The 26,756-nt window shown below is 45.6% G+C and overlaps 2 protein-coding genes across 2 annotated transcripts in view; one reads left to right on the top strand and one right to left on the bottom strand.

Moving 5' to 3' along the window:
- The window catches only part of CAMK1 (calcium/calmodulin dependent protein kinase I), a 182,669-nt gene that overhangs the window by 14,332 nt on the left and 141,581 nt on the right, over positions 1 to 26,756 (bottom strand). The window lies entirely within an intron of this gene.
- LOC115473320 (coiled-coil domain-containing protein 3-like) lies at positions 1,921 to 26,454 on the top strand. The gene is made up of 3 exons (XM_030208176.1): positions 1,921 to 2,915; positions 19,860 to 20,034; positions 25,146 to 26,454. The coding sequence occupies exons 1-3, from the start codon at positions 2,560 to 2,562 to the stop codon at positions 25,434 to 25,436; spliced, it is 822 nt and encodes a 273-aa protein (XP_030064036.1). The 5' UTR covers positions 1,921 to 2,559; the 3' UTR covers positions 25,437 to 26,454.

Raw genomic sequence — 26,756 nt, 5'->3', positions numbered from 1 at the left:
TGTGGTTTAAACACACTGTGTTGCAGCTACTTAATATCAGAAAATGAAAAATAGAGGAAAAATGCCTCTGCAGTCTGTGGTACTTTGTCTTACTTCAATGAATACAGTAACCAGCAGAACCTCACTTCATCATTGGCCAAAAACCCTCCATCACCAATTTTCTTTCTTCTATATCATTTCCATCTTTATTTCTTCAAAAATATATATTTATGATTTTTTTCAATTTTGTATAAAACTGTCACTCTATAAATAGCTAAGGGCCCTGTTTACAATGGCACATACGTGTTTTTAGCATGAGCTATCCATATAGATGCCCCAAAATCCCTTTCTGCTCATGCAAGTTAGATGGAAGTGCTTTGGAATTGTACTGGCCTGATGGCCCTGTAGCAGTCCTGCACCTCAGTTCAGTTCTCAGACACAGGCAGAGTCCCAGCTGTGGCACAATAGTGCCACCTATGGGTGTCATTTATGCGCCCTACTGTGATGGCTGGAAGGGGGAAGAGTAGGAAAACAAAACTTAAGGCCAAAAAAGTAAAATGTTCTAATTGTAATGCAAAATAAAGATTTAAAAAATAAAATAAAAACTGATAAGGATAATTTGTACATTTATGCCACTTTTCATTCAACAAAATCTAAACACTCAGGCTTGCAACCCACATGACAGCTTCCCAAGAGGAAAGCAGAGAAAGAAAGAAATCGTCCTGCAAAAGCCCCTCTTAAGATGGAGGTTCACACTTGCACAGCTTTTATATATGCAGCTACTTAACTACTTCAAGCATTTGTTTTGCTACTCTTCTTCTTGAGTAATGAATGTTCCTGAAGTTGGAGAAGAAAGGGCTGAGAGGGGATATGATAGAGGTCTACAAAAAGGTTTGGACAAGTTCTTGGAGGAATAGACCATAACCTGCTATTGAGATAGGCATGGGGAAGCCACTACTTGTTCCTGGGGTAAGTGGCATGGAATCTTGCTATTCTTTGGGATTCTGGAATCTTGCTGTTCTTTGGGTTTCTGGAATCTTGGTGCTCTATGTGTCCCCTCATATTTCTAGGTTAACCCAAATTAGGTTGACTTTGCGCACACTAACATTTTAAAGATGTGTTAAGGAACTGAATGTGTGCTAACCAATACGCATCTCTGTATCCTGCTGTCTCTAAAACCTCGAGGAGACCTTCACTGGCTGCAGGTATTGGAATCAGGGGAAGACAAAATATTGAAAAGCTTCTGAAATGGAAAAAAAAAATCTGCTACAAAAACGATGGAAATGTGAGTCCTGTTCCTCCCCAATGCTCCTCTTCCGCTCACCCACCTTCTGTGAGACCACCACCTGAAGCCCATCAAGTAGGAGCTCCCCAACCTTCCCGTGGTCCCCCTGACACTCAGCATTATGGTTTCTATTAGGAAGCTTCCTACTAAATGTTCTGTCTCTCATCAGAAAACCGTTTAAAGCTTGAGGTCTCTAACAAAGGCTCTAGCCAGAGTATCTCCAAAACATGTCCAAGTTTCAAGGGAAAGAAGGGAGACAGGAGAAAAGTGTAAACCTAAAATAACTTATTAGGCATGCAGTTTCTGAAAAAGAGAGATGTTCTTTCAAAAATCCCCCTCCCCTTTTTGTTTACGTTTTACCAATGTGGCAATTGTTGGCCTTTTTTTGGGAGGGGGGGGGGATTTTTTGTTGCATCCCATCCTTCAGGTAAATAAAGAGAAGACCACTTTCTACTCTAGGCAACTCCAGGATAAACTACTGACTCTGCATTAATACTGGTTTGGTACAGCTGGAAAACAGAAGGAAGAAAAGCAATTGAGAGAGGGAGAACCTTCCCCCTTCTTTCCCTATATACACAGACCAGACTCTGAAAACTGATCCTTGTTGTTTTGTCAGGAATTTGCAGTGGTTTGGAAAGCTTTTAATAAGGAGCAGCCTCAGCTGAGAGCCACAACCCCCTCTCAAAACCTCATCCAGTGGGGAGGACTCAATCATCAGTCACATCAGTTTCCTCAGTAGAGACGCAAAGGAAAACGCTACAGCACCTGAGCTCAGAAAGATGGAGAGAAGTAATGGGAAAAGAGAGCAGGGATACTGACCCCAAGGAGAGAAAGTGCTCTCTTGCCCCTTGCAGTCAACACTCCTGTCAAACAAGATCATAAAATATTCTTCTGTTGGTACCTTTTTTTTTTTAATGTTGTTGGAGTTTTGCTACCCCTGAAGCACATCTGTGACAGCTGAAGAAGGCTACTTAAGCTGAAACCAGATCAAGCCTTGAAAACACTTTAAAGAAAATATTTTAAGGATTTAAAGAGTGAGGATCAAGTTCTGGGCAGGTTCTCTTCATTGCTAGCATCCCCTGGATTTTTGAAGCCTGAAGCTCTCCTCTTCCATCACCTGTAAAAGATCTAGAAGAGGACACCATTGTCTTCAACAGAGACCCTGTTAAGACTTTCCCAAAGCAAGAATGTGAGGATCTCTGGACCTGACCAAACATCTCCAGGAAGTTTCTTTCTGAAAGATATCTGAGTATATTTTTTCCTTCCTTTTGGTTGCATTTCTAAGACACAGAAAGATGCAGCTGGTTGTCCTCTGTTTGCTGGGTTCTTTGGCTGGGCAGCTTTGGGGATGTCAGCTGCCCCATGACTGGAGACCCCAGACTGAAGCTTGCAGAGCTGAACTTGTGGAGACCATTGTCTTTGCCAAGGTTCTGGCACTCCACAAAGACACCTACAGTGTCTATAATTACCTACCCTGGCAATATGAATCGGACCTTTTCTATTCGGCTGAGATTGAGCTACTGTGTGACCAGGCATGGGGCAGTATGCTTGAAGTTCCAGCTGGTTCCAAAATTAATGTCACAGGTCTGGGCTACTTTCCCTGTCACTCCTACACCGTCCTGGAGAACAATTCCTACTATTTCTTCTTAAGGTAAAAGGGGAATCTTGGATTTGTTGTCAATATAGCACTAAGCTTCAGATTCTATATAGGTCATCCAACGATGGGAACCCAAAGTTGGGCACTGATCAAAGATCTGTGCAAAAATTAATTAACTAATGAGATGTCAATAATCGATGTTAATTGGTGTTATATGCGCATCGACCCTTGACACTATTGTGTAAAATCCATGGCAAACTTTCAAAGGGCTGTTCCATGGGAGGGGCATGGGCAGATCAGGGGATGTTCCCAGAAGTTAGGCGCAATGTTATAGAATACTATCAATTGTGTGCGCCCCACTACCATAAATTGGACATCGGTATTTACACCAGGTTTTGGCGGGCATAAATCAGGGGCATAGCCAGACTTCGGCGGGAGGGGGGTCCAGAGCCTGAGGTGAGGGGGCACATTTTAGCCACCCAGGTGCCGCCGCCCCCCCCCCCCCCCCCCACCATTTTTGACCTCCCCGCTGCCACCACCACCTTTGCCCCCCCCCCAGCGCCAACCCTCCCCCGCCGTTGGGTACCTTTGCTGGCGGTGGTCCCCAACCCCCACCAGCCGAAGTCCTCTTCTCCGGTGCGGCCGCATTGCTGATCTGCAAGGGCAGGCTTCTGTTTCTGTGAGTCTGACGTCCTGCCCTTGCAGATCAGCAACGCGGCTGCGCAGGCTTCTGTGAGTCTGATGTCCTGCACGTATGTGCAGGATGTCAGACTCACAGAAACAGAAGCCCCTGGCATAAATGTTGGCACCCAAAGTTAGGCACAATATCTGCACTAAGCTAGTGTTCTTTAAAGGGAGCTTCAGCCTTAAGTGCCCCTTGTAAACTGCTAGCTTAGCGCAGATCATCCCAGTGCCTCATTTACTGAATTCCGCCCTGAGGTAATCTTATTGTCTTTTTCACTTGTATGTAGCCACATTCACTTGAAAAGAGTCTTTTATAAAATACCAACTAGCAGAGCTGTACACACACCTTGTCAAAAAGTCATGTATTTTGCCAGTAGGCTTACTCAGGGCAGGGTCTGGGCAGAGTTCACAATTTCAACACATACATGTAAACTTTCCTGTGAACATTTACTTGACACATGCACTTGTGAACTTTTACTCAACTCATGTACTTGTGAACTTTCCATGTGAACATTTACTGTAAACATGCACTTGTGAACTTTCCATGTGAACATTTACTCTACACATGCACTTGTGAACTTCCCTGTGAACATTTACGGCTGCTCTCTAGCAGCTGTAAATGTTCATTCAAGGCATGATTTCTGCTAACACGTAGCTTATGAAGGAGGGAATTGTATTATTGTGCTCAAAATTCAGTCCCAGCAAAAAAATCAGTGCTAAATGCAATTCTGTAAAGGGTGCATGTCCTTTATACTCACGCTTAGTACTGATTGATAACCTAACTTTAGGTGCCAGATTTACACTTGCTGAAACCTGGTGTTAAATGCTGGCATCCGAGTTAGGCACACTGAGACCGTATTCTATAACTACACATGCAACTTTTCAGAACACTCATGACACATCCATGGTCATGCCCACTTTTGAGCTATGTGCTAATAGTTAGGTACCATGCCTTATAGAATAGCATACAGCCAGATGCACACGCAAATTTTAATGAACGTCAATTAAGTTCAATTAACAATTGATAGCACACAACTATGGATAGTTAAGGGTTTGTTAATTAACTTGCACGCACATCTTGAGCATACACACAATCTGGGGGAAATTGTAGACATGAAAAAGTGCACTTACGTTTACACGATCTGTGCATAGGCATTGCTGGGGCAAAGCAGTGACACAGTTGTGATGCAGGAGCGCATTTTATAAAATGCATGTGTACACCCACAGGGAGCACTCATACATTTACATCACCTTTGGTGGATGTGTTTACGTGTGCATTGGCATTTGTGCACTGTAGGGGTTGGATGTATATTTTACAAAGAACATAAGAATAGGCATACTGAGTCAGACCAATGGTCCATCTAACCTAGTATCCTGCTTCCAACAGTGGCCAATCTAGGTCACAAGTACCAGGCAGAATCCCAAAGAGTAGCAACATTCCATGCTACCGATTCCAGGAAAAACAGTGGCTTCTCCATAACTATCTCAATAGCAGACTATGGACTTTTTCTCCAGGAATTTGTCCAAACCTTAGACAAATTCCTGGAGGAAAAGTCTATAGTCTGCTATTGAGATATTTATGGGGAAGCCACTGTTTTTCCTGGAATTGGTAGTATTTTTTCAATCAACTAATAGTTAAGCAAACAGTGACTTCCCCGTGTCTGTCTCAATAGCAGACTATGGACTTTAAGAATTTTGTCCAAACCTTTGTCAAACCCAGATACAGTAACTGCTTTAATCACATCCTCCAGCAACGAGTTCCAGAGCTTAACTATTAGTTGATTGAAAAAATATTTCCTCCTATTCGTTTTAAAAGTATTTCCACATAACTTCATTGAGTGTCCCCTAGTCTTTGTACTTTTTTTGAAAGAGTGAAAAATCAATTCACTTTTACCTGTTTTACTCCACTCCGGATTTTGTAGACCTCAGTCATATTCCCCTCAGCCATCTCTTTCCCAATGCCGAAGAGCCTCAACCTCTTTAGCCTCTCCTCATATGAGAGGAGTTCCATCCCATTTATCATTTTAGTCGCTCTTCTTTGAACCTTTTTTTATTCTGCTTTATCTTTTTGAGATACGATGACTAGAACTGAACACAATACTCAAGGTGAGGTTGAACCATGGAGTGATACAGAGGCATTAAAATATCTTGGTCATTACTAACACATGGACACCTATATTGTCTTTATAAAAAAGCTTAAAATAGGCACCTTTTAAAACTTCTCACAGAGAGATACTGTCAGAAAATCAAGCCCTTAAAAACAAATGCTGAGCAACATTTTTGGTTGAAAACAAACTGCATGTTGGTTTTTCACTGCTGTTGTAGGTGTCCAAAAATGGAAACCTTGCATTCTTGTTCCATGTTCCGCTGCCCAGGGGCGTAGCCAGACAACAGATTTTGGGTGGGCCTAAGCAAGAAGTGGGTGGGCACCAAGTGTTCTCCCCCCCCCCCCCCCCCCCACACACACACACAACCACCACCAAAAATATATCTCAGCTGGCAGGAAGGTGCTTCTTTCCACCTTGGCAGTCTGCAGCAGGCATGCCCTGAAAACTGAGGTGCCGGTATCATGGAGAGCAGCATTTTTGTTAACATCAGGGGGAAGTCTTCAGCTGTGCTACTGTTGGGTGGGCCTGAGCTCTAAGTGGGTGGGCCCCGGCCCACCCAGGCCCACCTGTGGCTACGCCACTGCCGCTGCCTCCTCCTCCTTTTCAAACCAAAAATTACAGATTCTGTCTGGTCATCAGAACCTGTCTTCTGCATGATCCACTCATTTCTACCTGGCTGCGGCACATGTCTCTCAGGATGGTTTAAGCCTCTGTCTGTTTCTCATTAGACCCTCACGTGAGGGCTGCAGAAAATTGAGGATGACAGTAGAAGGCAGCTCTAGCTGAGAGGACAGGAAGAAGTCAGAAAGCGACTGCCACAACAGGTTGATTCCTTGCCTTAGGCATTCTGGGCCAGGGTCCTGCGCAGCTGGCTTTCTGAGCTCCACGAGGGACCTGTTTAGTCCATACAATTAGAATTCTCTCAAAGGAGAATATTTTGTTTGCTGCATCTGTTGTCAATCCAGGTCATGAAATTATACCTTAGGTATTTCCAAAGTTAATGTAAGGAAAGCAATGAAAGACAGATGGTTCTACATAAGTCAATTCAGGTCTTATATACCGCTAATATCCCCTATTTAGGGTTCAGTGCGGTTTACATCATAGGTGGATTAGGGTTGGTACAATATTATTGGTAAGACATTGGGTGAATACAATCTTCTTGGTTTTGATGATCTTAGATACAGTATGAAATAACTCTAAAGGGTGTGAGGGTGGAAGTCAGGCTTAATTTAAGCTCTGCTGCTAACCCGCTGCTTGGAGTGAAGCATGGTGATTCTCCGAGGACAAGCAGGCTGCTTGTTCTCACGACTGGGTGACGTCCGCGGCAGCCCCCACCAACCGGAAAAAAGCTTCGCGGGACGGTCGGCACGCAGGGCACGCCCACCGTGCATGCGCGGCCGTCTTCCCGCCCGTGCGCGACCGCTCCCGCCAGTTCCTTTTTTTCCGCGCCTGGAGAGAGTCGTGCCTGTGCCGCTCTCTCTGTTTCAGCCCCGTAAAACCGTCGCGTTTACGCGAACTTCTTTTATTTCTTTATTTTTGTATTTAATTGACGCGCGCTCCACTTTTTCTTTTCAAAAAAAAAAAAAAAAAAAAGGAGCACGCGCTCCCATTTTCCCTCGCTTCCAGCGGGGACGTTGCGTTGCGGCCTAGTGGCCGCACGGTCGTTTTCTTTTTCGAGGTGTGATTTCCGCCACCATCGACGACTTTAATTTCGCCGACGCGATTTTTCCGTCGATGTCCTCGAAGGTCCCGAGTGGATTTAAAAAGTGTGGTCGGTGCGGCCACATCTCGCAGACCGACACCCACGCTTGGTGCCTCCAGTGCCTCGGGCCGGAGCACAATTTCAAGTCGTGTCCCCTGTGTCTCGGTCTCCGGAAACGGACTCAGGTTGCGAGGCAAGTTCAACGGGACCGTATTTTTGGAACTTGCGCCGGCCCCTCGACGTCGACCTCGACGGCATCGGTATCGACGCCCGGCCCTTCGGTACCGGTATCGATGCCCGAGATATCGGCACCGATGGCATCGACCCCAGGAGAACAGGTCCCGTCGGCCCGCCGGTCCGCCGGTGAGGGTAGAGGTGAGAGGCCGCGTGGGCAGTCGGCCCCGGTCACTCCCTCAGCCCATGGCCCACGGGACCGAACCCTGTCTGACCCGGTTCCTCGAGACCGAGGGGGATCGTCATCCTCCTCCTCCATGCCTCCCGGCGCCGGTGACGGGCATCGGAAGAAGGATAAGAAGCGCCGTCACTGGTCGCCCTCGATGCACATCGGAGAGGAGTCGACGCCGAAGCGTCTCCATCGAGAAGAGAGATCCCCGTCGGTGATAGAGGTGCCGACGCAACAGGGTTCCGGCACCTTGGTGTCGTCTCCTGGCTCCCACCAGATTCTGGCACCGACACCCCTACCGGCCCCACCGCCTTTCCCGGCAGCGGGCCTGGACGAGTGCCTCAGAGCCATCCTTCCGGGGATCCTGGAAGGGCTGATGCGCCAGGCTGTGCCGGCGCCGGGGGTGCTTGCGCCCTCGGCGCCGATGACTGTGGCGCCGGCGAGCTCTAGCCCGGCGCCGGGGCAGTCGACACCGCCGCCGCTTGCGGTGCCGGTCTCGACCGCCACGCAGGTGGAGTCCCCGTCGACGTCGATGGAGGGAGCTCCGTCCCCGCCGACGCGGGAGCCCACCGCTCGACGACACCGAGACCCTGGTGCCTCGACGTCGAGCCGGGCCCGGTTCAGGACTCAGCTACATGAGCTCATGTCCGATACCGAGGATGAGGACTCGTGGGGGGAAGAGGAGGACCCTAGATATTTCTCCTCAGAGGAGTCTACGGGCCTTCCCTCGGACCCCACGCCTTCACCGGAGAGGAAGCTCTCACCTCCTGAGAGTCTCTCCTTTGCCTCCTTTGTGCGGGATATGTCTATCAGCATTCCCTTTCCCGTGGTCTCTGTGGAAGAGCCGAGGGCCGAGATGCTCGAGGTCCTCGACTATCCATCACCACCTAGAGAGTCCTCCACGGTACCGCTGCACAATGTCCTCAAGGAGACACTGCTTCGGAACTGGGTGCGACCATTAACTAACCCCACCATTCCCAAGAAAGCAGAGTCCCAGTACAGGATCCACTCTGACCCAGAGTTAATGCGGCCCCAATTGCCCCATGACTCTGCGGTCGTGGATTCTGCTCTCAAGAGGGCACGGAGTTCGAGGGATACCGCCTCGGCGCCCCCGGGGCGGGAGTCTCGCACTCTGGACTCGTTTGGGAGGAAGGCCTACCAATCCTCCATGCTCGTGACCCGCATCCAATCATACCTGCTCTATATGAGCATCCACATGCGGACCTATGTGCAACAACTGGCGGACCTGGTCGAGAAGCTCCCGCCGGAGCAGTCCAGGCCTTATCAGGAGGTGGTCAGGCAGCTGAAGGCGTGCAGAAAGTTCCTGTCCAGGGGTATTTATGACACCTGTGACGTGGCATCTCGTGCTGCGGCCCAAGGTATAGTGATGCGCAGGCTCTCATGGCTGCGCGCCTCTGACCTGGACAACCGCACCCAGCAGAGACTGGCCGACGTCCCTTGCCGGGGGGATAATATTTTTGGTGAGAAGGTCGAGCAGATGGTGGACCAACTGCATCAGCGGGAAACCGCTCTCGACAAGCTCTCCCACCGGGCGCCTTCAGCATCCACCTCCACAGGTGGACGTTTTTCCCGGGCCCGGCAGGCTGCACCCTATTCTTTTGCGAAGCGTAGGTACAACCAGCCGGCCCGAAGGCCTCGTCAGGCACAGGGACAGCCCCAGCGCGCTCGTTCTCGTCAACAGCGTGCGCCTAAGCAGCCCCCTGCGCCTCCACAGCAAAAGCCGGGGACGGGCTTTTGACTGGATCCACGGGAACATAGCCGCCCTACAAGTGTCCGTACCGGACGATCTGCCGGTCGGAGGGAGGTTAAAATTTTTTCACCAAAGGTGGCCTCTCATAACCTCCGACCAGTGGGTTCTCCAAATAGTGCGGTGCGGATACGCCCTGAATTTGGCCTCCCTGCCTCCAAATTGTCCTCCGGGAGCTCAGTCTTTCAGCTCCCATCACAAGCAGGTACTTGCAGAGGAACTCTCCGCCCTTCTCAGCGCCAATGCGGTCGAGCCCGTACCACCCGGGCAGGAAGGGCAGGGATTCTATTCCAGGTACTTCCTTGTGGAAAAGAAAACAGGGGGGATGCGTCCCATCCTAGACCTGAGAGGCCTGAACAAATTCCTGGTCAAAGAAAAGTTCAGGATGCTTTCCTTGGGCACCCTTCTGCCAATGATTCAGAAAAACGATTGGCTATGTTCCCTGGATTTAAAGGACGCATATACTCACATACCGATACTGCCAGCTCACAGACAGTATCTCAGATTCCGCCTGGGCGCACGCCACTTTCAGTATTGTGTGCTGCCCTTTGGGCTCGCCTCTGCCCCACGAGTATTTACCAAGTGCCTCGTGGTGGTAGCGGCCTACCTACGCAAGCTGGGAGTGCACGTGTTCCCATATCTCGACGATTGGCTGGTCAAGAACACCTCGGTGGCAGGAGCCCTCCGGTCCATGCAGTGCACTATTCAACTTCTGGAGCTGCTGGGGTTTGTGATAAATTACCCAAAGTCCCATCTCCAGCCATCCCAGTCTCTGGAATTCATAGGAGCGCTGCTGAATACCCAGACGGCTCAGGCCTACCTTCCCGAAGCGAGGGCCATCAATCTCCTGGCCCTGGCTTCGCAGACCAGAGCGTCCCAGCAGATCACAGCTCGGCAGATGTTGAGACTTCTGGGTCATATGGCCTCCACAGTTCATGTGACTCCCATGGCTCGTCTTCACATGAGATCTGCTCAATGGACCCTAGCTTCCCAGTGGTTCCAAGCCACCGGGAATCTAGAAGATGTCATCCGCCTCTCCACCAGTTGCCGCACTTCACTGCTCTGGTGGACCATCCGGACCAATTTGACACTGGGACGTCCATTTCAAATTCCACAGCCCACGAAAGTGCTGACGACGGATGCCTCTCGCCTGGGGTGGGGAGCTCATGTCGATGGGCTGCACACCCAGGGTCTGTGGTCCCTCCAGGAAAAGGATCTGCAGATCAACCTCCTGGAGCTCCGAGCGATCTGGAACGCACTGAAGGCTTTCAGAGATCGGCTGTCCTGCCAAATTATCCAAATTCGGACAGACAATCAGGTTGCAATGTATTACGTCAACAAGCAGGGGGGCACCGGATCTCGCCCCCTGTGTCAGGAAGCCGTCGGGATGTGGCGCTGGGCATGCCAACACAGCATGCTTCTCCAAGCCACATACCTGGCAGGCGTAAACAACAGTCTGGCCGACAGACTGAGCAGAGTCATGCAACCGCACGAGTGGTCGCTCCATGCCAGAGTGGTACGCAAGATCTTCCGAGAGTGGGGCACCCCCTCGGTGGATCTTTTCGCCTCTCAGACCAACCACAAGCTGCCTCTGTTCTGTTCCAGACTTCAGACACACGGCAGGCTAGCGTCAGATGCCTTTCTCCTTCATTGGGGGACCGGCCTCCTGTATGCTTATCCTCCCATACCTTTGGTGGGGAAGACCTTACTGAAGCTCAAGCAAGACCGCGGCACCATGATTCTGATTGCGCCCTTTTGGCCCCGTCAGATCTGGTTCCCTCTTCTTCTGGAGTTGTCCTCCGAAGAACCGTGGAGATTGGAGTGTTTTCCGACTCTCATTTCGCAGAACGACGGAGCGTTGCTGCACCCCAACCTTCAATCCCTGGCTCTCACGGCCTGGATGTTGAGGGCGTAGACTTCGCTGCGTTGGGTCTGTCTGAGGGTGTCTCCCGGGTCTTGCTTGCCTCTAGGAAGGATTCCACTAAAAAGAGTTACTTTTTCAAGTGGAGGAGGTTTGTCGTGTGGTGTGAGAGCAAGGCCCTAGAACCTCGTTCTTGCCCTGCACAGAACCTGCTTGAATACCTTCTGCACTTATCAGAGTCTGGCCTCAAGACCAACTCAGTAAGGAATCACCTTAGTGCGATTAGTGCTTACCATTATCGTGTGGAAGGTAAAGCCATCTCTGGAGAGCCTTTAGTCGTTCGATTCATGAGAGGCTTGCTTTTGTCAAAGCCCCCTGTCAAGCCTCCTACTGTGTCATGGGATCTCAACGTCGTTCTCACCCAGCTGATGAAACCTCCTTTTGAGCCACTGAATACCTGCCATCTGAAGTACTTGACCTGGAAGGTCATTTTCTTGGTGGCAGTTACTTCAGCTCGTAGGGTCAGTGAGCTTCAAGCCCTAGTAGCTCATGCTCCATATACCAAATTTCATCACAACAGAGTAGTGCTCCGCACCCACCCAAAGTTCCTGCCGAAGGTGGTGTCGGAGTTCCATCTTAACCAGTCAATTGTCTTGCCAACATTCTTCCCCAGGCCGCATACCCGCCCTGCTGAACGTCAGTTGCACACATTGGACTGCAAGAGAGCATTGGCCTTCTACTTGGAGCGGACACAGCCCAACAGACAGTCCGCCCAATTGTTTATTTCTTTCGACCCTAACAGGCTAGGGGTCGCTGTCGGGAAACGCACCATCTCCAATTGGCTAGCAGATTGCATTTCCTTCACTTACGCCCAGGCTGGGCTGACTCTTGAGGGTCATGTCACGGCTCATAGTGTCAGAGCCATGGCAGCGTCGGTGGCCCACTTGAAGTCAGCCACTATTGAAGAGATCTGCAAGGCTGCGACGTGGTCATCTGTCCACACATTCACATCTCATTACTGCCTCCAGCAGGATACCCGACGCGACAGTCGGTTTGGGCAGTCGGTGCTGCAGAATCTGTTTGGGGTGTAAATCCAACTCCACCCTCCAGGACCCGAATTTATTCTGGTCAGGCTGCACTCTGTTAGTTGTTCTTCGTAGGTCAATTTCTGTTATACCCTCGCCGTTGCGAGGTTCAATTGACCTGGGTTCTTGTTTCGAGTGAGCCTGAGAGCTAGGGATACCCCAGTCGTGAGAACAAGCAGCCTGCTTGTCCTCGGAGAAAGTGAATGATACATACCTGTAGCAGGTGTTCTCCGAGGACAGCAGGCTGATTGTTCTCACCTACCCTCCCTCCTCCCCTTTGGAGTTGTGTGTTTCATCTTTTTGCTAGTCATTCAACTGGCGGGAGCGGTCGCGCACGGGCGGGAAGACGGCCGCGCATGCGCGGTGGGCGTGCCCTGCGTGCCGACCGTCCCGCAAAGCTTTTTTCCGTTTGGTGGGGGCTGCCGCGGACGTCACCCAGTCGTGAGAACAATCAGCCTGCTGTCCTCGGAGAACACCTGCTACAGGTATGTATCATTCACTTACTCTAAAGATTAAAAGCTCATCTTCAGCACCAACTGTACCTGTGTATGTATCTTGCCTTGAGCTCGGATTTGGAAAGGCAGACAATTACTTACATCTACATTTAGGGGGAAACTCGGGTGCCAGCACTTATACCAGGTTTCAGCAGACGTAAGTCTGGTACCCTAAGTTTGGATTCATGAATTTGGCACAAAGCCTGATTCTATAAAGGGTGCGTGCTTTATATGGAATTGCGCTCAATGCTGATCTTTTCTGGTGCCCGTCCTTGAGCGTGTGTCTATAAGAGTGCATGCAATTGTTTGGAACACTCCTGACAAGCCCGTGCCCCTCCCTTGGCCACCCCCCCCCCCCCTTTTCAGATACACGCTCTGGGACTTAAGCACCCTGCCTTATAGAATAGTGCACAGCCAGATATGTGCGCACGAATTCTAATGGGTGCTAATTAACCTCAATAATTGGTTTGCTTGTGAGAATGAATGGACAGCCTTTAGCAAGTTTTCGAATGCGGAAAGAGCATGGGTAGGACCGCAGCGAGGGGTAAGGAATGTACACAGAAAGGACCTGGAGGCTGTTCTATGAATAAAGATTCATGGGAACAATACAAAAGAAGTGGCTTTCTGACCAAAGGCAGGTAAAAGTATTTTGAACCTCATATAATCTGAAGAATTGGGATAAGAGGGCCAGAAGTTACAAAGACAACAATATAATCTGCATCTTGAACTCTCAATGTCTCTTGTTGAAAGGTCTCCATTCCAACATTTCAGTGTTTTGGGTGATTCTTAAGGTGACTAATGTGAGGTTATTTGACACAAAACATGTCTCTTTTATATCTATACTAGGAAAAAATGCCCGTTTCTGAGCGGAATGAAACGGGCACTAGCAAGGGGCCCCCTCCCTCCGCCCCTCCAAGCTACTTGCCTTGTTCGCTGGTGTTTCCGTTTCGGCCCTCGAGTGTCATAGCTCCGCCCTCGACGTCATGACGTTTTGACGCGAGGGCGGTGCAGACACTCCAGGGCATACCGGATATCTCGGGCGCCTCAACTTCCGTGGAGGCTTCAGAACGTTGGGGTTGCCTTTTATATAGAGAGATTATAGGTTTGGGTTTTTTTATGTTGTAGTTGTTGAGTGTTTTTTTTTTTTTTACAATTTACAATTGTGAAAATTATTTCCCAAACTTAAAGTTTTGTAGCTGAAGTTCAGTCCAAGTTCTTCCAGTACTGCCTTAGACACAGGCTGCTGTCTGCGCTCTGCAGTCAGCGCTCACATCTGGAGACGTGGTTTGCCAGCAGTGACAGAATGAGTCATCTATAATTAGGACTAATTTTAGGACCTAACTTGTGTTTCATTTTATGTTTGTTACTAAAATTCTCTGGAGCTGCTGTTTTTAGTTTTTCTATTTGAAAAGACACAAAAAGAGGGAGAAATTAAGGCAAACAAGAGAGCCAGAGGCATATCAGAAAGGACAGTGAGAGGGGTAAGACAAGCACCAAAACTATTCCAGACAGAGCTGAACAATGCTTCAGCTTTCCAAATCAAAATTTGTGATCAAAGGCTAAAGCAACTGAACAATGTCAACCAATGGCAGATCCCACTGAACTATGTCTAATCCAATTGGCTCCAACTGAGCTGGCAAAAGCCTGCTGAAATGCCCAAGGGTGGTCAGTCCAGTGAGTATGAACACCTCAAAAAGAAACACAGGAATCCAGAAATAGAACTGTTATCCACGCGAAAGATGTGGACAGGAAGCACCACACCAAAGGATGCCACACAAGCAGTAATGAAAGATCCCGATCACATGCTACAGCAGACCCTTGAAATACTTGTCCCTCTCCTGTATTTTGGCACATTAGCTTTGTTTTAGGCATGTGCATTCGGTTGGTTTGAGCATCTAAAAATTAAAAGTATTCACAAATCACATGTATAAGTGTACACCAACAGTGGATTAAGCATTAAGCAAAATAAACATCACCAAGGGAAGGGGGCGCCAGAGAGTTTTTTTCCCTAGATATCATGCTCTTTTTTTTTTTTGTTACATTTGTACCCCGTGCTTTCCCACTCATGGCAGGCTCTATGCAGCAGGCAATGGAGGGTTAAGTGACTTGCCCAGAGTCACAGGGAGCTGCCTGTACCGGGAATTGAACTCAGTTCCTCAGGACCAAAGTCCACCACTCTAACCACTAGGCCACTCCTCACTCACTGCCATTAGCCACACTCATTATCCAATATGAATTTCAGTAGTTTTCTAATTGTTATAGATATATATGATGTTTTGTTTCATGCAATAGTGATATTTCTCAGCACTTATTGAGTCTTAATGAATTTTGAGTTAAGCAATGGAAGGGCTGAGGGGCATCTGTGTTGGGCTGTGCTTAGGATGTCAGTTGGACTTAATCTGGCCCTGGTGTGCCCCTATGAATTAACTTGCATACAATCAATTTGCACACTTAAAAATCTTTTAGCATGCATTTCTGCATGCAAAGAACAAATAGATGAAAGGAACGTGGAAAAACTGTCAGAAAATTGCACACAAATGTGATTAGAACAAGCACAAACCAAACTTTTTAGGCTGTGCACACCCCTACCATGCTTCCTTTCCATTCCTTACTCCCTCCCCCCTTCCTCTTCTCTCTCCTTGGTCCAAGTGTTATCTTGAGTGGGAAGTGAATGAGTTGCTTTCTGTTTTCCTTGGGCTCTGGATTGTTATTATAGCTAAAGCCATTGAGACAGAAAGTTGATTTCTTTTGAGTTGGATGCCAATTGGAAACACATTTCAAACTTCCTTTGTCTGGGGTGCCTGTCAAGTCACTGAGGCCAGAATGTTCCTTGATGATTTTATGGAAGATTCAAGTCTTGCGGCAGTCAAGAGCTGTTGATCTGAAACAGAGTTCCTGAAGCTGCAAGGGAAGGAAGAAGAGCTTCCTTCAACTCTATTCTTGGGGTTATGGCCTCTAAGAAATTCAAAGGGTTGATATTCAGCCTGGCTTAAGCGGGCAGGAGAGGCATTCAGTGGCACTAACTGGGCAGGCCACTCTAGATCCATCTGAGGGTGGAGGCAGAGAGGAGCTGGCAATCAAGCAGGCACAGGACATATTCAGTGTCCGGGCCTGCACAGCTGAGGGGCTAGATACAATCACAAAAAAGGCAGCCCTAACTTCGACCACTTGACTTTTTGGATGCCAGCACTGAATCTCGGCTGGCACCCGCATGTCTAGGTTGCTGCCACTTCCAATCCCACTCCTACTACAAACCCTCACCCATGCCCCCCCCCCCCCCAATGGTTCTGGTCCCACCAATCTACCCTCGAGAGTAGATTCGAATCCCCCCCTCCACTTCAGCTACCACTAGGTTTCCAATACCACTTCTCCCTCCCCCCATCCATTGACCCCTCTGCCACACCTGAGATTTACCCAGAGGCCTTCCCTGGTAGTAAAAGGGGATGGAATAAGTGGTCCCTCTCCATTCCTGCCCCCTTAGCACAAAAATCAAAAATGGCAGCAATGATCCCTAGTGGTAGCCTCACCGCACTACCACCACCAAGGGCCAGTCTTCCATATACATAGTAACATAGTAGATGACGGCAGAAAAAAGACCTGCACGGTCCATCCAGTCTGCCCAACAAGACAACTCATGTGTGCTACTTTTTTTGTATACCCTACTTTGATTTGTACCTGTGCTCTTCAGGTATGTTATGTTATGTTATGTAGTTCTATTCCTCAACAACCAATAATAGATCTATGCAGATCACATAATCAATCAAAAGAAACAACAGGAACACTTATCCTTCAATTACAATAACATAGTCTTACATCAATATATTAAAAATGTCTTATAAATAAGTAGGTTTTAAGATTCTTCCAGAAGGTTAGATAATGTGCTTGGCTGCTACTGCTAGGGGACAGCAAAACCAATTTGAACCAAGAACCAGATAGAGCAAGAGCAGAGGGGGACTGTTCTTGTTCCTTGTCATTGGACCACCAGGCCTTGCCACAGGGTAAGTTCTGGAGGTGGTTGAGGGTTCCATGGGGGGCCTGGGGATGGGGAAGTATTGGGTTGGGGGCCGATGGGAGGGACAATACTTAGAGGCAGGGGGACTGCAACTTGTGATTGGAGAGATGGGGGAAATCGCTTATGTTTGAGAAAAATGGGGGGATTGGGACGTGATCAGGGGGTGGATGGATTGGGAGGAAGAGCTGATCAGGTGGTGATTAGAGGGAGGTGCTGGGATGATTGGTGCCTCCACAGGTATCTGTACTGATGAAAGTTAATGCATGGGCATTGTGTTACGTGCCCGGCCTGATAGTGCCGAGGGTCCATCATATCAGCACAGGTATGTAATGCGGTCCCCATGCGTTAACTGTCTTCTCTATTTGGTAAATGCAAGGCAGATGCAGGACCCCCCCCCCCTGTATTTACCACACAGGTTTTCCACTTATTGTTTGTGAATTCTTGCTGTTAATGTGTGGGAAGAGCAAATCCAACTGACTTTAGTAAAAAAAAGCCCCTGTAAGTTCTTGGTTAGCAAAGTCTAGACTTTCCCAGCAGAAAACTTCAGATAGCCATAACATTATTGTAAACTATTTATATCTACAACTTCTAAGTGGATTACAGTTGAACATAAAACATTAACAATGACAGAAACAACAAAAGGCAAGTCCAAAAATAAAACTAAGAGAACAAATTTTGAAGCTCATTTTCAAAGCAAATAGTAACATGGAGGGGCATAATCGAACGTCGCCGGCGATCTATTTTGGCAGCGGCGCAACAGCTGGCCAGAACCGTATTTTCGAAAAAGATGGCCGGCCATCTTTTTTTCGATAATACGGTTTAGCCCGGTCAAGTGGCAGAGTTCGCCGTGTTTGAGATGGCCGGTTTTGTTTTTCAGCGATAATGGAAAAAAATGCCAGCCATCTCAAACCCAGCGAAATCCAAGGCATTTGCTCATGGGAGGAGCCAGCATTTGTAGTGCAGTGGTCCCCCTGACATGTCAGGACACCAACCGGGCACCCTAGGGGGCACTTCTAAAAATTAAAAAATATATATATACAAATAGCTCCCAGGTCCATAGCTCCCTTACCTTGGGTGCTGAGCCCCCCAAATCCCCCCCAAACCCACTCCCCACAACTCTACACCATTACCATAGCCCTTATGGGCGAAGGGGGGTACCTACATGTGGGTATATTGGGTTTTGGGGGGGAGGTTGTAGGGCTCAACACTTAGCACCACAAGTGTAACAGGTAGTGGGGGGGATGGACCTGGGTCTGCCTGCCTGAAGTGCACTGCACCCATTAAAAACTGCTCCAGGGAGCTGGGTATGACATTTGAGGCTGGCAAAAAACTGTTTTATTTTTATTTTTTTAGTGTGGGAGGAGGTTGGTGACCACTGGGGGAGTATAGGGAGGTCATCCCCCATTCCCTCCGGCGGTCATCTGGTCAATTGGGGCACCTTTTTGAGGCTTGGTCGTGAAAATTAAAGGACCAAGTAAACCCGGCGAAATACTGCTAATGCCGCTTTTTTTTCTATTATCCGCGAAAGCCGGCCATCTGGTAGCCACGCCCATGCCTGCCCATGTCCCGCCTTCGCTTCGCCGCTGACACACCCCCTTGCACTTTCGCTGGTGTGGCGACGGGAAAGCGGCGATGGTGTAAAAAACCGTGGCTTTCGATTATACCGATTTCGCCGCTTTTGCGAAATCACCAGCCATCTCCCGATTATGTCGGAAGATGGCCGGCGATCACTTTCGAAAATAAGCCTGCTAGTAACATAGTAGATGACGGCAGAAAATGACCTGCATGGTCCATCCAGTCTGCCCAACAAGATAAACTCATATGTGCTACTTTTTGTGTATACCTTACCTTGATTTGTATCTGCCATTTTCAGGGCGCAGACCGTAGAAGTCTTGCCCCGCCTCCCACCACCGGCTCTGCCACCCAATCTCCGCTAAGCTTTTGAGGATCCATTCCTTCTGAACAGGATTCCTTTATGTTTATCCCACGCATGCTTGAATTCCGCTACCGTTTTCATCTCCACCACCTCCCGCGGGAGGGCATTCCAAGTATCTACCACTCTCTCCATGAAAAAATACTTCCTGATATTTTTCTTGAGTCTGCCCCCCTTCAATCTCATTTCATGTCCTCTAGTTCTATCACCTTCCCATCTACGGAAAATGTTCGTTTGCGGATTAATACCTTTCAAATATTTGAACTATATCATATCACCCGTTTCTCCTCTCCTCCACGGTATACATGTTCAGGTCAGCAAGTCTCTCCTCATATGTCTTGTAACGCAAATCCCATACCATTCTCGTAGCTTTTCTTTGCACCGCTTCAATTCTTTTTACATCCTTAGCAAGGTATGGCCTCAAAAACTGATCACATAGACTTACTCTATGCAACTTTGTTAAGTCTATGGATGTGCTTTGAAAATGAGCACCAACTTTATGTAATAGTCTCCCGCTGTAAAGGGGTTAATGCTTTTTTTTTTTTGTTTCATTTAGGGGCTAAATACAAAAATTAGTGGCATAAAATATGGTTTTGTAGTTACTAGTGTTTGACTGAAAACTTTCAGAAGAGAAGCCATGTTAGACTGGAGTAGCAAAAATAACAGAGGTTGGTAGCACCTTTAATCAAAGAATGAGCTTTCTTAGGCAAGAGTCCACTTTGTCAGAGATGTATCCTGTAACAATAATATGAGATGTGTCTGACTAAGCGAATTCTAGACCTAGGATGTCTCAATAGAATGCAAACCCTGAAAAGGAGATATCAGTGGTATACAAGAATTGAATAAATTGGTTAGTCAATGAGGTGCCTGCCTGCACTTCTGTTATTTTAGTGTCATTGTTTTATGTAAGGACGTCTAATAGCTTCTTTTTTTTTTTTTAATCTGCAGGATGGACGAAAATTACAATCTTCTTCCCCATGGGGTGAACTTTCAAGATGCCATCTTCCCCGAGTCACCTGAAAACCACCGGATGTTTGTGAGTTTTTTTCAGTTCTCAAACTGCACTTCTGGTACCGATCCACAACTTTACACTCCAGACTGGGACGTCCAAGAAGATTATCGGGTAAGAATGAATAACTGAAAGAAAACTCGATGGTCGTGATATTGATTGCTTGGTGATTTATAAGGCAATTATTAGCACACCCCTTGCACATATAAATCTATAAAATACTAGCACTTATGAGCATAATGTACAATAACCCATGAAAGAGTCAGCAGGGTATTCTGTAATAGTGAACATAAGCAGCGTAGTGTGTAATTACATGAGCGGAGCACGATGAGATGTGGGTAGGGCTCCCACTTATGCAGAATACTGTCAGTTACGTGTGTTCCAATCATATTTACATGACTGTAGTTATACCAGGTCTATAGCTATAACTGTAGGTGTGTAAATGTTAGACACACTAATACCAGGCTATGCCAGTATTCTATAATGGAATCTGCGCATCCATAGAATAAGCTTTCATGGCGAGGCCTTTGGGCACCCATTTACAGTCCAAACCGTATGACTACGTGAGAAAAATGAAAATAGGATGTACCCAACCAGACCAGCCTGAATATTTCAAAATAGAAGGGTCACAAATCAGAAACCAAGTAGGGGAAGTCCCTATATACCTCACGGAGAGGCTCAAATAGAACCTTGAGAATAACAATTAATAGAGCAGGGTATTTAAGTATATCTCTGAGCCCTAAAATAGGAGCACAGATCGGGGAGAGACCTAATATGAACAAGGTTTAAAGTGAGATATAGTCTAAAGCTCACGTTAGACTGCAGAGCATCACTCATGGCTTGATACATACAACTGCATGTTGATTGACTCAGAGCTCATATACATACTCATTGTGACAAAGTCCAAAGTTCTAAGAACCCTCCCTACCACTCTGTAAAGAAATCTTTTTACTCATACTGTTACAATTGCTTGGTATATGGCATGCTAAGATGAGAATTTTGTGGCACAGTATATACAATGAACTGTTAAAGCATTGTTCAATGAAGATCAGTTATATCCCCAGTGTCGTCCTAAAGGTGCTTGTGGCTAGAAGAAATAGCATAGTACCATGTTTCAGTGGTTCCCAAACCTGGTCCTGGAGGTGCCCCAGTCAGTCAGGTTTTCAGAATACCCATAATGAATTTGGAAAATGAACAGAGCAGATCGTTAAAAGACAAACGTAATTTATTGTTAAGAACCAATTTAAAATATATATACACATAAACAGCCCGACACAGGCCGTGTTTCGCCCAACAGGGCTGCTTCAGGGGCTACAAAAGAGATAATAACATAATGTAAATAAAATAGACATATATATTGTCATATACATATGCATCTGATTTAAAATAATATTATCAATCACATATAAACATGTATGTGTACGTATCATGCAGAGATTTCAACATAAAATATAAAATAACATTAATATAAAATCCATGAGATAAAATATATTATAATATAACACCAATATCCCAAACAAAAAGCTATGATATTAAAATAAAATAAAAGACATCTGTACTGGACTGAAAACATATAGAAAGCATATAAAATATAATATAATGCAAAAGAGAAACCATAGCTAATATATCATTATTAAAAAACATTAGCATAATAGAAGTTTAAGGCAAAAGACACCCACCTACACAACAATCCTTTTACTGTCAAGTGTAATGAATATATATTGAGTGTGCTGAAGTAAACTAAAAAAGAAAAAACATACATAAAATATGTATATATTGTCATATATGACGGAAAAATAAGCCATAACAACTAGAAATAAAGTGAAAAAGATGACTTACATGTAAAAAAGATCACCTTGATTTGAAAAAACAGCACAGTCAGAGATGCCAAAAACAAATACTGACCTAAATATAAATATTATTAAAAATAGAAAAATATGAATTGAAACAAGTGTATTAGGCTAGTAGCATCATATGTATCTCTGTACATTTTTTTATGCTGTACATATACTGTAAAAGATAAACAGTCAAAGGTAAAATAATTGAAAATAATAAGATTGGTGTGGCGGATGTCTTAGATACCTATATAAAATCATTAATGACAAATATTGTGTGACATATTATAGCATATTGTAACATAATGGTCAAAGAAAAACAGAGAGGTCTGTTTCAGGGTTCAGCACTTTCAGAGATATGAGATTGTCAGTGACTTCATGTAAGTATTTTTATTTCTATGCTGTTTTTTTCTTCTTCTTCTTTCTAGCTTAGTGAAGGCCATTGTTTTAATACCTGAAGGCTGTTATTTTATTTTATCTTAATTCAATTCATGCCTTTGACTGATGCACTTTGACCCTTGATCCGTAGTTCCTCTATATAGTTTCCTGTGGTAGTCATTATACTTTTTCAGTACTTTCAGAGATATGAGATTGTCAGTTTGACTTCATGTAAGTATTTTTCTTTCTAGCTTAGTGAAGGCTGTTTTTTCATTCTAGCCTAGTGAAGGCTGTTGTTTTAATACCTGAAGGCTGTTATTTTATTTTATCTTAATTCAATTCATGCCTTTGACTGTTTATCTTTTACAGTATATGTACAGCATTAAAAAATGTACAGAGATACATATGATGCTACTAGCCTAATACACTTGTTTTAATTCATATTTTTCTATTTTTTAAATATTTATATTTAGGTCAGTATTTGTTTTTGGCATCTCTGACTGCGCTGTTTTTTCAAATCAAGGTGATCTTTTTTATATGTAAGTCATCTTTTTCACTTTATTTTAGTTGTTATGGCTTATTTTTCAGTCATATATGACAATATATACATATTTTATGTATGTTTTTTCTTTTTTAGTTTACTTCAGCGCACTCAATATATATTCATTACACTGAAGTAAACTAAAAAAAGAAAAAACATACATAACTTGACAGTAAAAGGATTGTTGTGTAGGTGGGTGTCTTTTGCCTTAAACTTCTACTATGCTAATGTTTTTAAATAATGATATATTAGCTATGGTTTCTCTTTTGCATTATATTATATTTTACTAGTTAAAAAAGGCCCGTTTCTGAGACCAATGAAATGGGCGCTAGCAAGGTTTTCATCTTAGTGTGTATGTTTGAGAGAGTGTGTGTGAGAGTGACTGTGAGAGAGCGAGAGACAGAGTGAATGTGCGAGTGTGTGTGTGTGTGACATAGAGTGAGGCTGTCTGTGTGAGAGTGTATGTGTGTGAGAATGAGAGTATGTGTGTGAGAGAGAATGAGATTGTGCGGCAGGGGCCCCCCTCCGTCTCCTGCCCTTTTTCCCCCTGCTCCCTGTCTTCCCTCCCCTCTCCTCTCCCAGCTTCAGGGTCGTAGGCCCCCCTCCCTCCACCTTTCAGGGTCGTGGCCCTCCCTCCCACTGTCACGTTCAAGCTGGCTCCCTCCCTCCCTCCCTCCTTCCCACGTTCAGGCAGGCAGGCTGGCTGGCTGGCTCCCTCCCTCCCTCGAACGTTCAGGCTGCCTGCCTGCCTCCCTCCCTCCCACATTCTGGCTGGCTGGCTGGCTGGCTCGCTCCCTCCCACGTTCTGGCTGGCTGGCTGGCTGGCTCGCTCCCTCCCACGTTCTGGCTGGCTGGTTGGCTCCCTCCCTCCCACGTTCAGGCTGGCTCGCTCCCTCGCTTCCTCCCAAGTGTCAGTGCTCCGTTGTGACGCGAGGGTGGGGCGATGGTAGTCCTCCCTTTGTTACAGGTCGTTCGCGTTCACGAAGTGTTTGACGTCACGGATTGGGTGGGCGATGTGATTGTGCTCCGCCCTCCATGTCATCATGTTGTGACGTGAGGGCGGGGTATACACTCATGGAGGAGCATCGATCTACACCACTTCATTTTTAGAACGTTGGGAAACTTGAGGCTTCAAAAGAACGTTGGAGGTGTGTTTTATATAGAGAGATATGCTTTCTATATGTTTTCAGTCCAGTACAGATGTCTAATATTTTATTTTAATATCATAGCTTTTTGTTTGGGATATTGGTGTTATATTACAATATATTTTATCTCTCACGGATTTTATATTAATGTTATTTTATATTTTATGTTGAAATCTCTGCAGGATATGTACACATACATGTTTATATGTGATTGTTTGATAATATTATTTTAAATCAGCTGCATATGTATATGATAAACAATATATATGTCTATTTTATTTACATTACTTTATTATCTCTTTTGTAGCCCCTGAAGCAGCCCTGTTGGGCGAAACACAGCCTGTGTCGGGCTGTTTATGTGTGTATATATATATATATATATATATATATATATATATATATATATATATATATATATATATATATATATATAAATTGGTTCTTAACAATAAATTACGTTTGTCTTTTAACGATCTGCTCTGTTCATTTTCCATCTTGGAGTTTGCAGAGTGTCTGCCTTTGTGCTTTCTTGTACCCACAATGAATATTCATGAGAGAGATCTGTATGCAGTGGAGGCAGTGCATGTAAATCTCTTTCATGAATATTCATTGTGGATATCCTGAAAACCTGACTGACTGGGGTGCCTCCAGGACCAGGTTTGGGAACCACTGCTATGGTAAAAGACCCTGCTGATGGCTGATATATTAAGTAACATTGACCAGATCAAACCCAGATATAGTGCCACTGAAAATCTGGGCAGAACCATGTTGGAGTGGTCCAGGGGTGGTTACCTGGGCACTGCTGATATTTAGCGGTGATGCCTATATAACTATCTGGTTGACTTCAGGCAGCAAATAGGCTAGTGGTTAGAAAAGGAGGCTAATATCCAGGAAAGTCAGAGTCAAATCCTGGAGCTAATTGGATTGTGAGCCCTCCAGGGACAGGAAAATAACTCACCATTGAGCTACAACTGAAAAGGTGTTGACTAAATCCAAATAAATAATAATAACTGCTCTAGACAAGAAGTCAAGGTATTAGGGTGTAGAGAGTAACATCAGGAGATCTTCACAGATTGGTTAGCTGATACATGGAATGGCCTCTCAATGGAGGTATCAGAGATAAAGGGTAACAGAATTTTAAAAAGCTGGGACAAACACAGTGGTGAAGAAGTGAGAGGGAAGCTAGAGATCAGAAGGGTGTCTATTGCTTTCTGTTATCCATAATTGTACCAGGGATGAAACTGGGCAGACTGGAGGAATCTTATCTGCTGTCATTTTCTCTGTTTTTAGATTTGAGTTGTCTTGTGTTTGTGTGTTTGTTTACAGCTCCTGTGTGCCACAGTGCAAAAGGCTTTATTGGATGAGGAAGAACTTGTCAAGACACTATCTCAGAAGGTCCGAATCTTAGAGAAAGCCAATGGCCACCTCCGAGAGAAAGTGAAAAAGCTCAAACGCTCAGTGCGTCAGGCAAAGATGGAGGGTAAAAGGGAAGTCATGCTGGCTAAGCAACTGTTGAACAAGCAAAGGATCCTGCCAAGAGGGGACCCAAAACTGGACAGTAACAAACAGATCTTTGGAAAGCCCACCAAGAAAGCCACGGGAAACAAACTGCAGTGAGAGAACAGATGTACAACCAAGAAGCAGTTTCTACAGCTGTTCATCTGAAGTAGAGTTGATGTAAAGTAGACTTAATGTTGTATGACCCTCAAAGAGAAAATACCAATGTCACACCTGTGGACCAACTGCTAGAACTTTATACCAGTTTATAAGTTTACAAAACTCTCTTTGAGAATCATGAACCTACTAAGTTTACTCACTATTGAAATAGTCGACAAATGTGTTAGTTTTTGTTACATGAGAAAAATGGATGGATGGCTAACACCAGCAATACCTGAAGTAATTACTAATATGTTACAGGAAACATCGCCTTTCTTCATGTCTTCTGGGAGAATGTGGGCATTAATCCCACTACCTCTCCCATGCAAAACAACTGCTCGTGTCTTCTGTGCTCATTTAATATCAGGGATTCTAACTTTTCTGCTTAATCTGAAATGGCTGAGATCTAACATCCCACCATCACTCTCTGCATGACTTTGCATGCCAACATGTGAATTCTCCCAAAACAAAGAAAGGGAGTTTGATGAAAGAAGAAAATAACGTAACCTACTGCTGGCAGTAAGGATTCGAGAAACTGGAGACTTGTTTTTTCTATCTGTCTTGTACTTTTTAGGATTTTGATCATTTGTACACCATCTTGACGATAATCCAAGGAAAGGGGACAGATAGATAGATAGATAAACTCAAAAGACCTATGTATCTTTTAGTATCCATGTTTTTAGGCCAGAACCACACTGATAATCATGCAGCATGTTAGCAATCCTTATTATCCTTTTCCTGATAGAGAGAGTCTCAATCATGGAGTGGAAAAAGCAAAAAATATAGAAAAAAAAGAGATAATGTATTAATTTTAATAATTTAAAGTTTAAATTCCAATTAACTGGATAAGAAGATGGCTGAAATGATTAACAAAGGTCAATGTTTGAACATCATCGGTAAAAACTGTGAGGTCTACTACTACTATTAATCATATCTAAAGTGCTACTAGGGGATGCATGTGGTACTGTACATATTATATGCAGATACTTTCTCTGTCTCTAGAAGGCTGACAATCTAAGCTGTTGTACCTAGGGCAATGGAGGTTGAAGTGACTTGCCCAAGGAGCTGCAGAGGGAATTGAACCAAAGTTGCCAGGGTCAAAGCCTGCTCTACTAATTGTTAGGCTACTCCTACCACTCCATTAGGTAGGTCTACGTGCAAATGCTTCATGTTTCCAAGAGAAGTTGCACTAAAAAATCTTCGTTTTGTCATCAGCACAAGACAAATGAGTTGCATCTTAAACAAAAGATTTGAATGACTTGTGTAAGCCTGTGCGTATGT

Source organism: Microcaecilia unicolor, chromosome 6 (assembly GCF_901765095.1).
Source record: "Microcaecilia unicolor chromosome 6, aMicUni1.1, whole genome shotgun sequence".
Taxonomy (NCBI): domain Eukaryota; kingdom Metazoa; phylum Chordata; class Amphibia; order Gymnophiona; family Siphonopidae; genus Microcaecilia; species Microcaecilia unicolor.
This window is presented reverse-complemented; position numbering and strand designations above follow the sequence as displayed.

What these genes read in the sequence shown, in the direction of transcription:
- LOC115473320 (XM_030208176.1), top strand. Translation starts at nt 2,560, where the DNA reads ATGCAGCTGGTTGTCCTCTGTTTGCTGGGTTCTTTGGCTGGGCAGCTT. An exon ending in TCCTACTATTTCTTCTTAAG is followed by an intron (nt 2,916 to 19,859) that starts GTAAAAGGGGAA and finishes TTTAATCTGCAG; the next exon opens with GATGGACGAAAATTACAATC. An exon ending in ACGTCCAAGAAGATTATCGG is followed by an intron (nt 20,035 to 25,145) that starts GTAAGAATGAAT and finishes GTTTGTTTACAG; the next exon opens with CTCCTGTGTGCCACAGTGCA.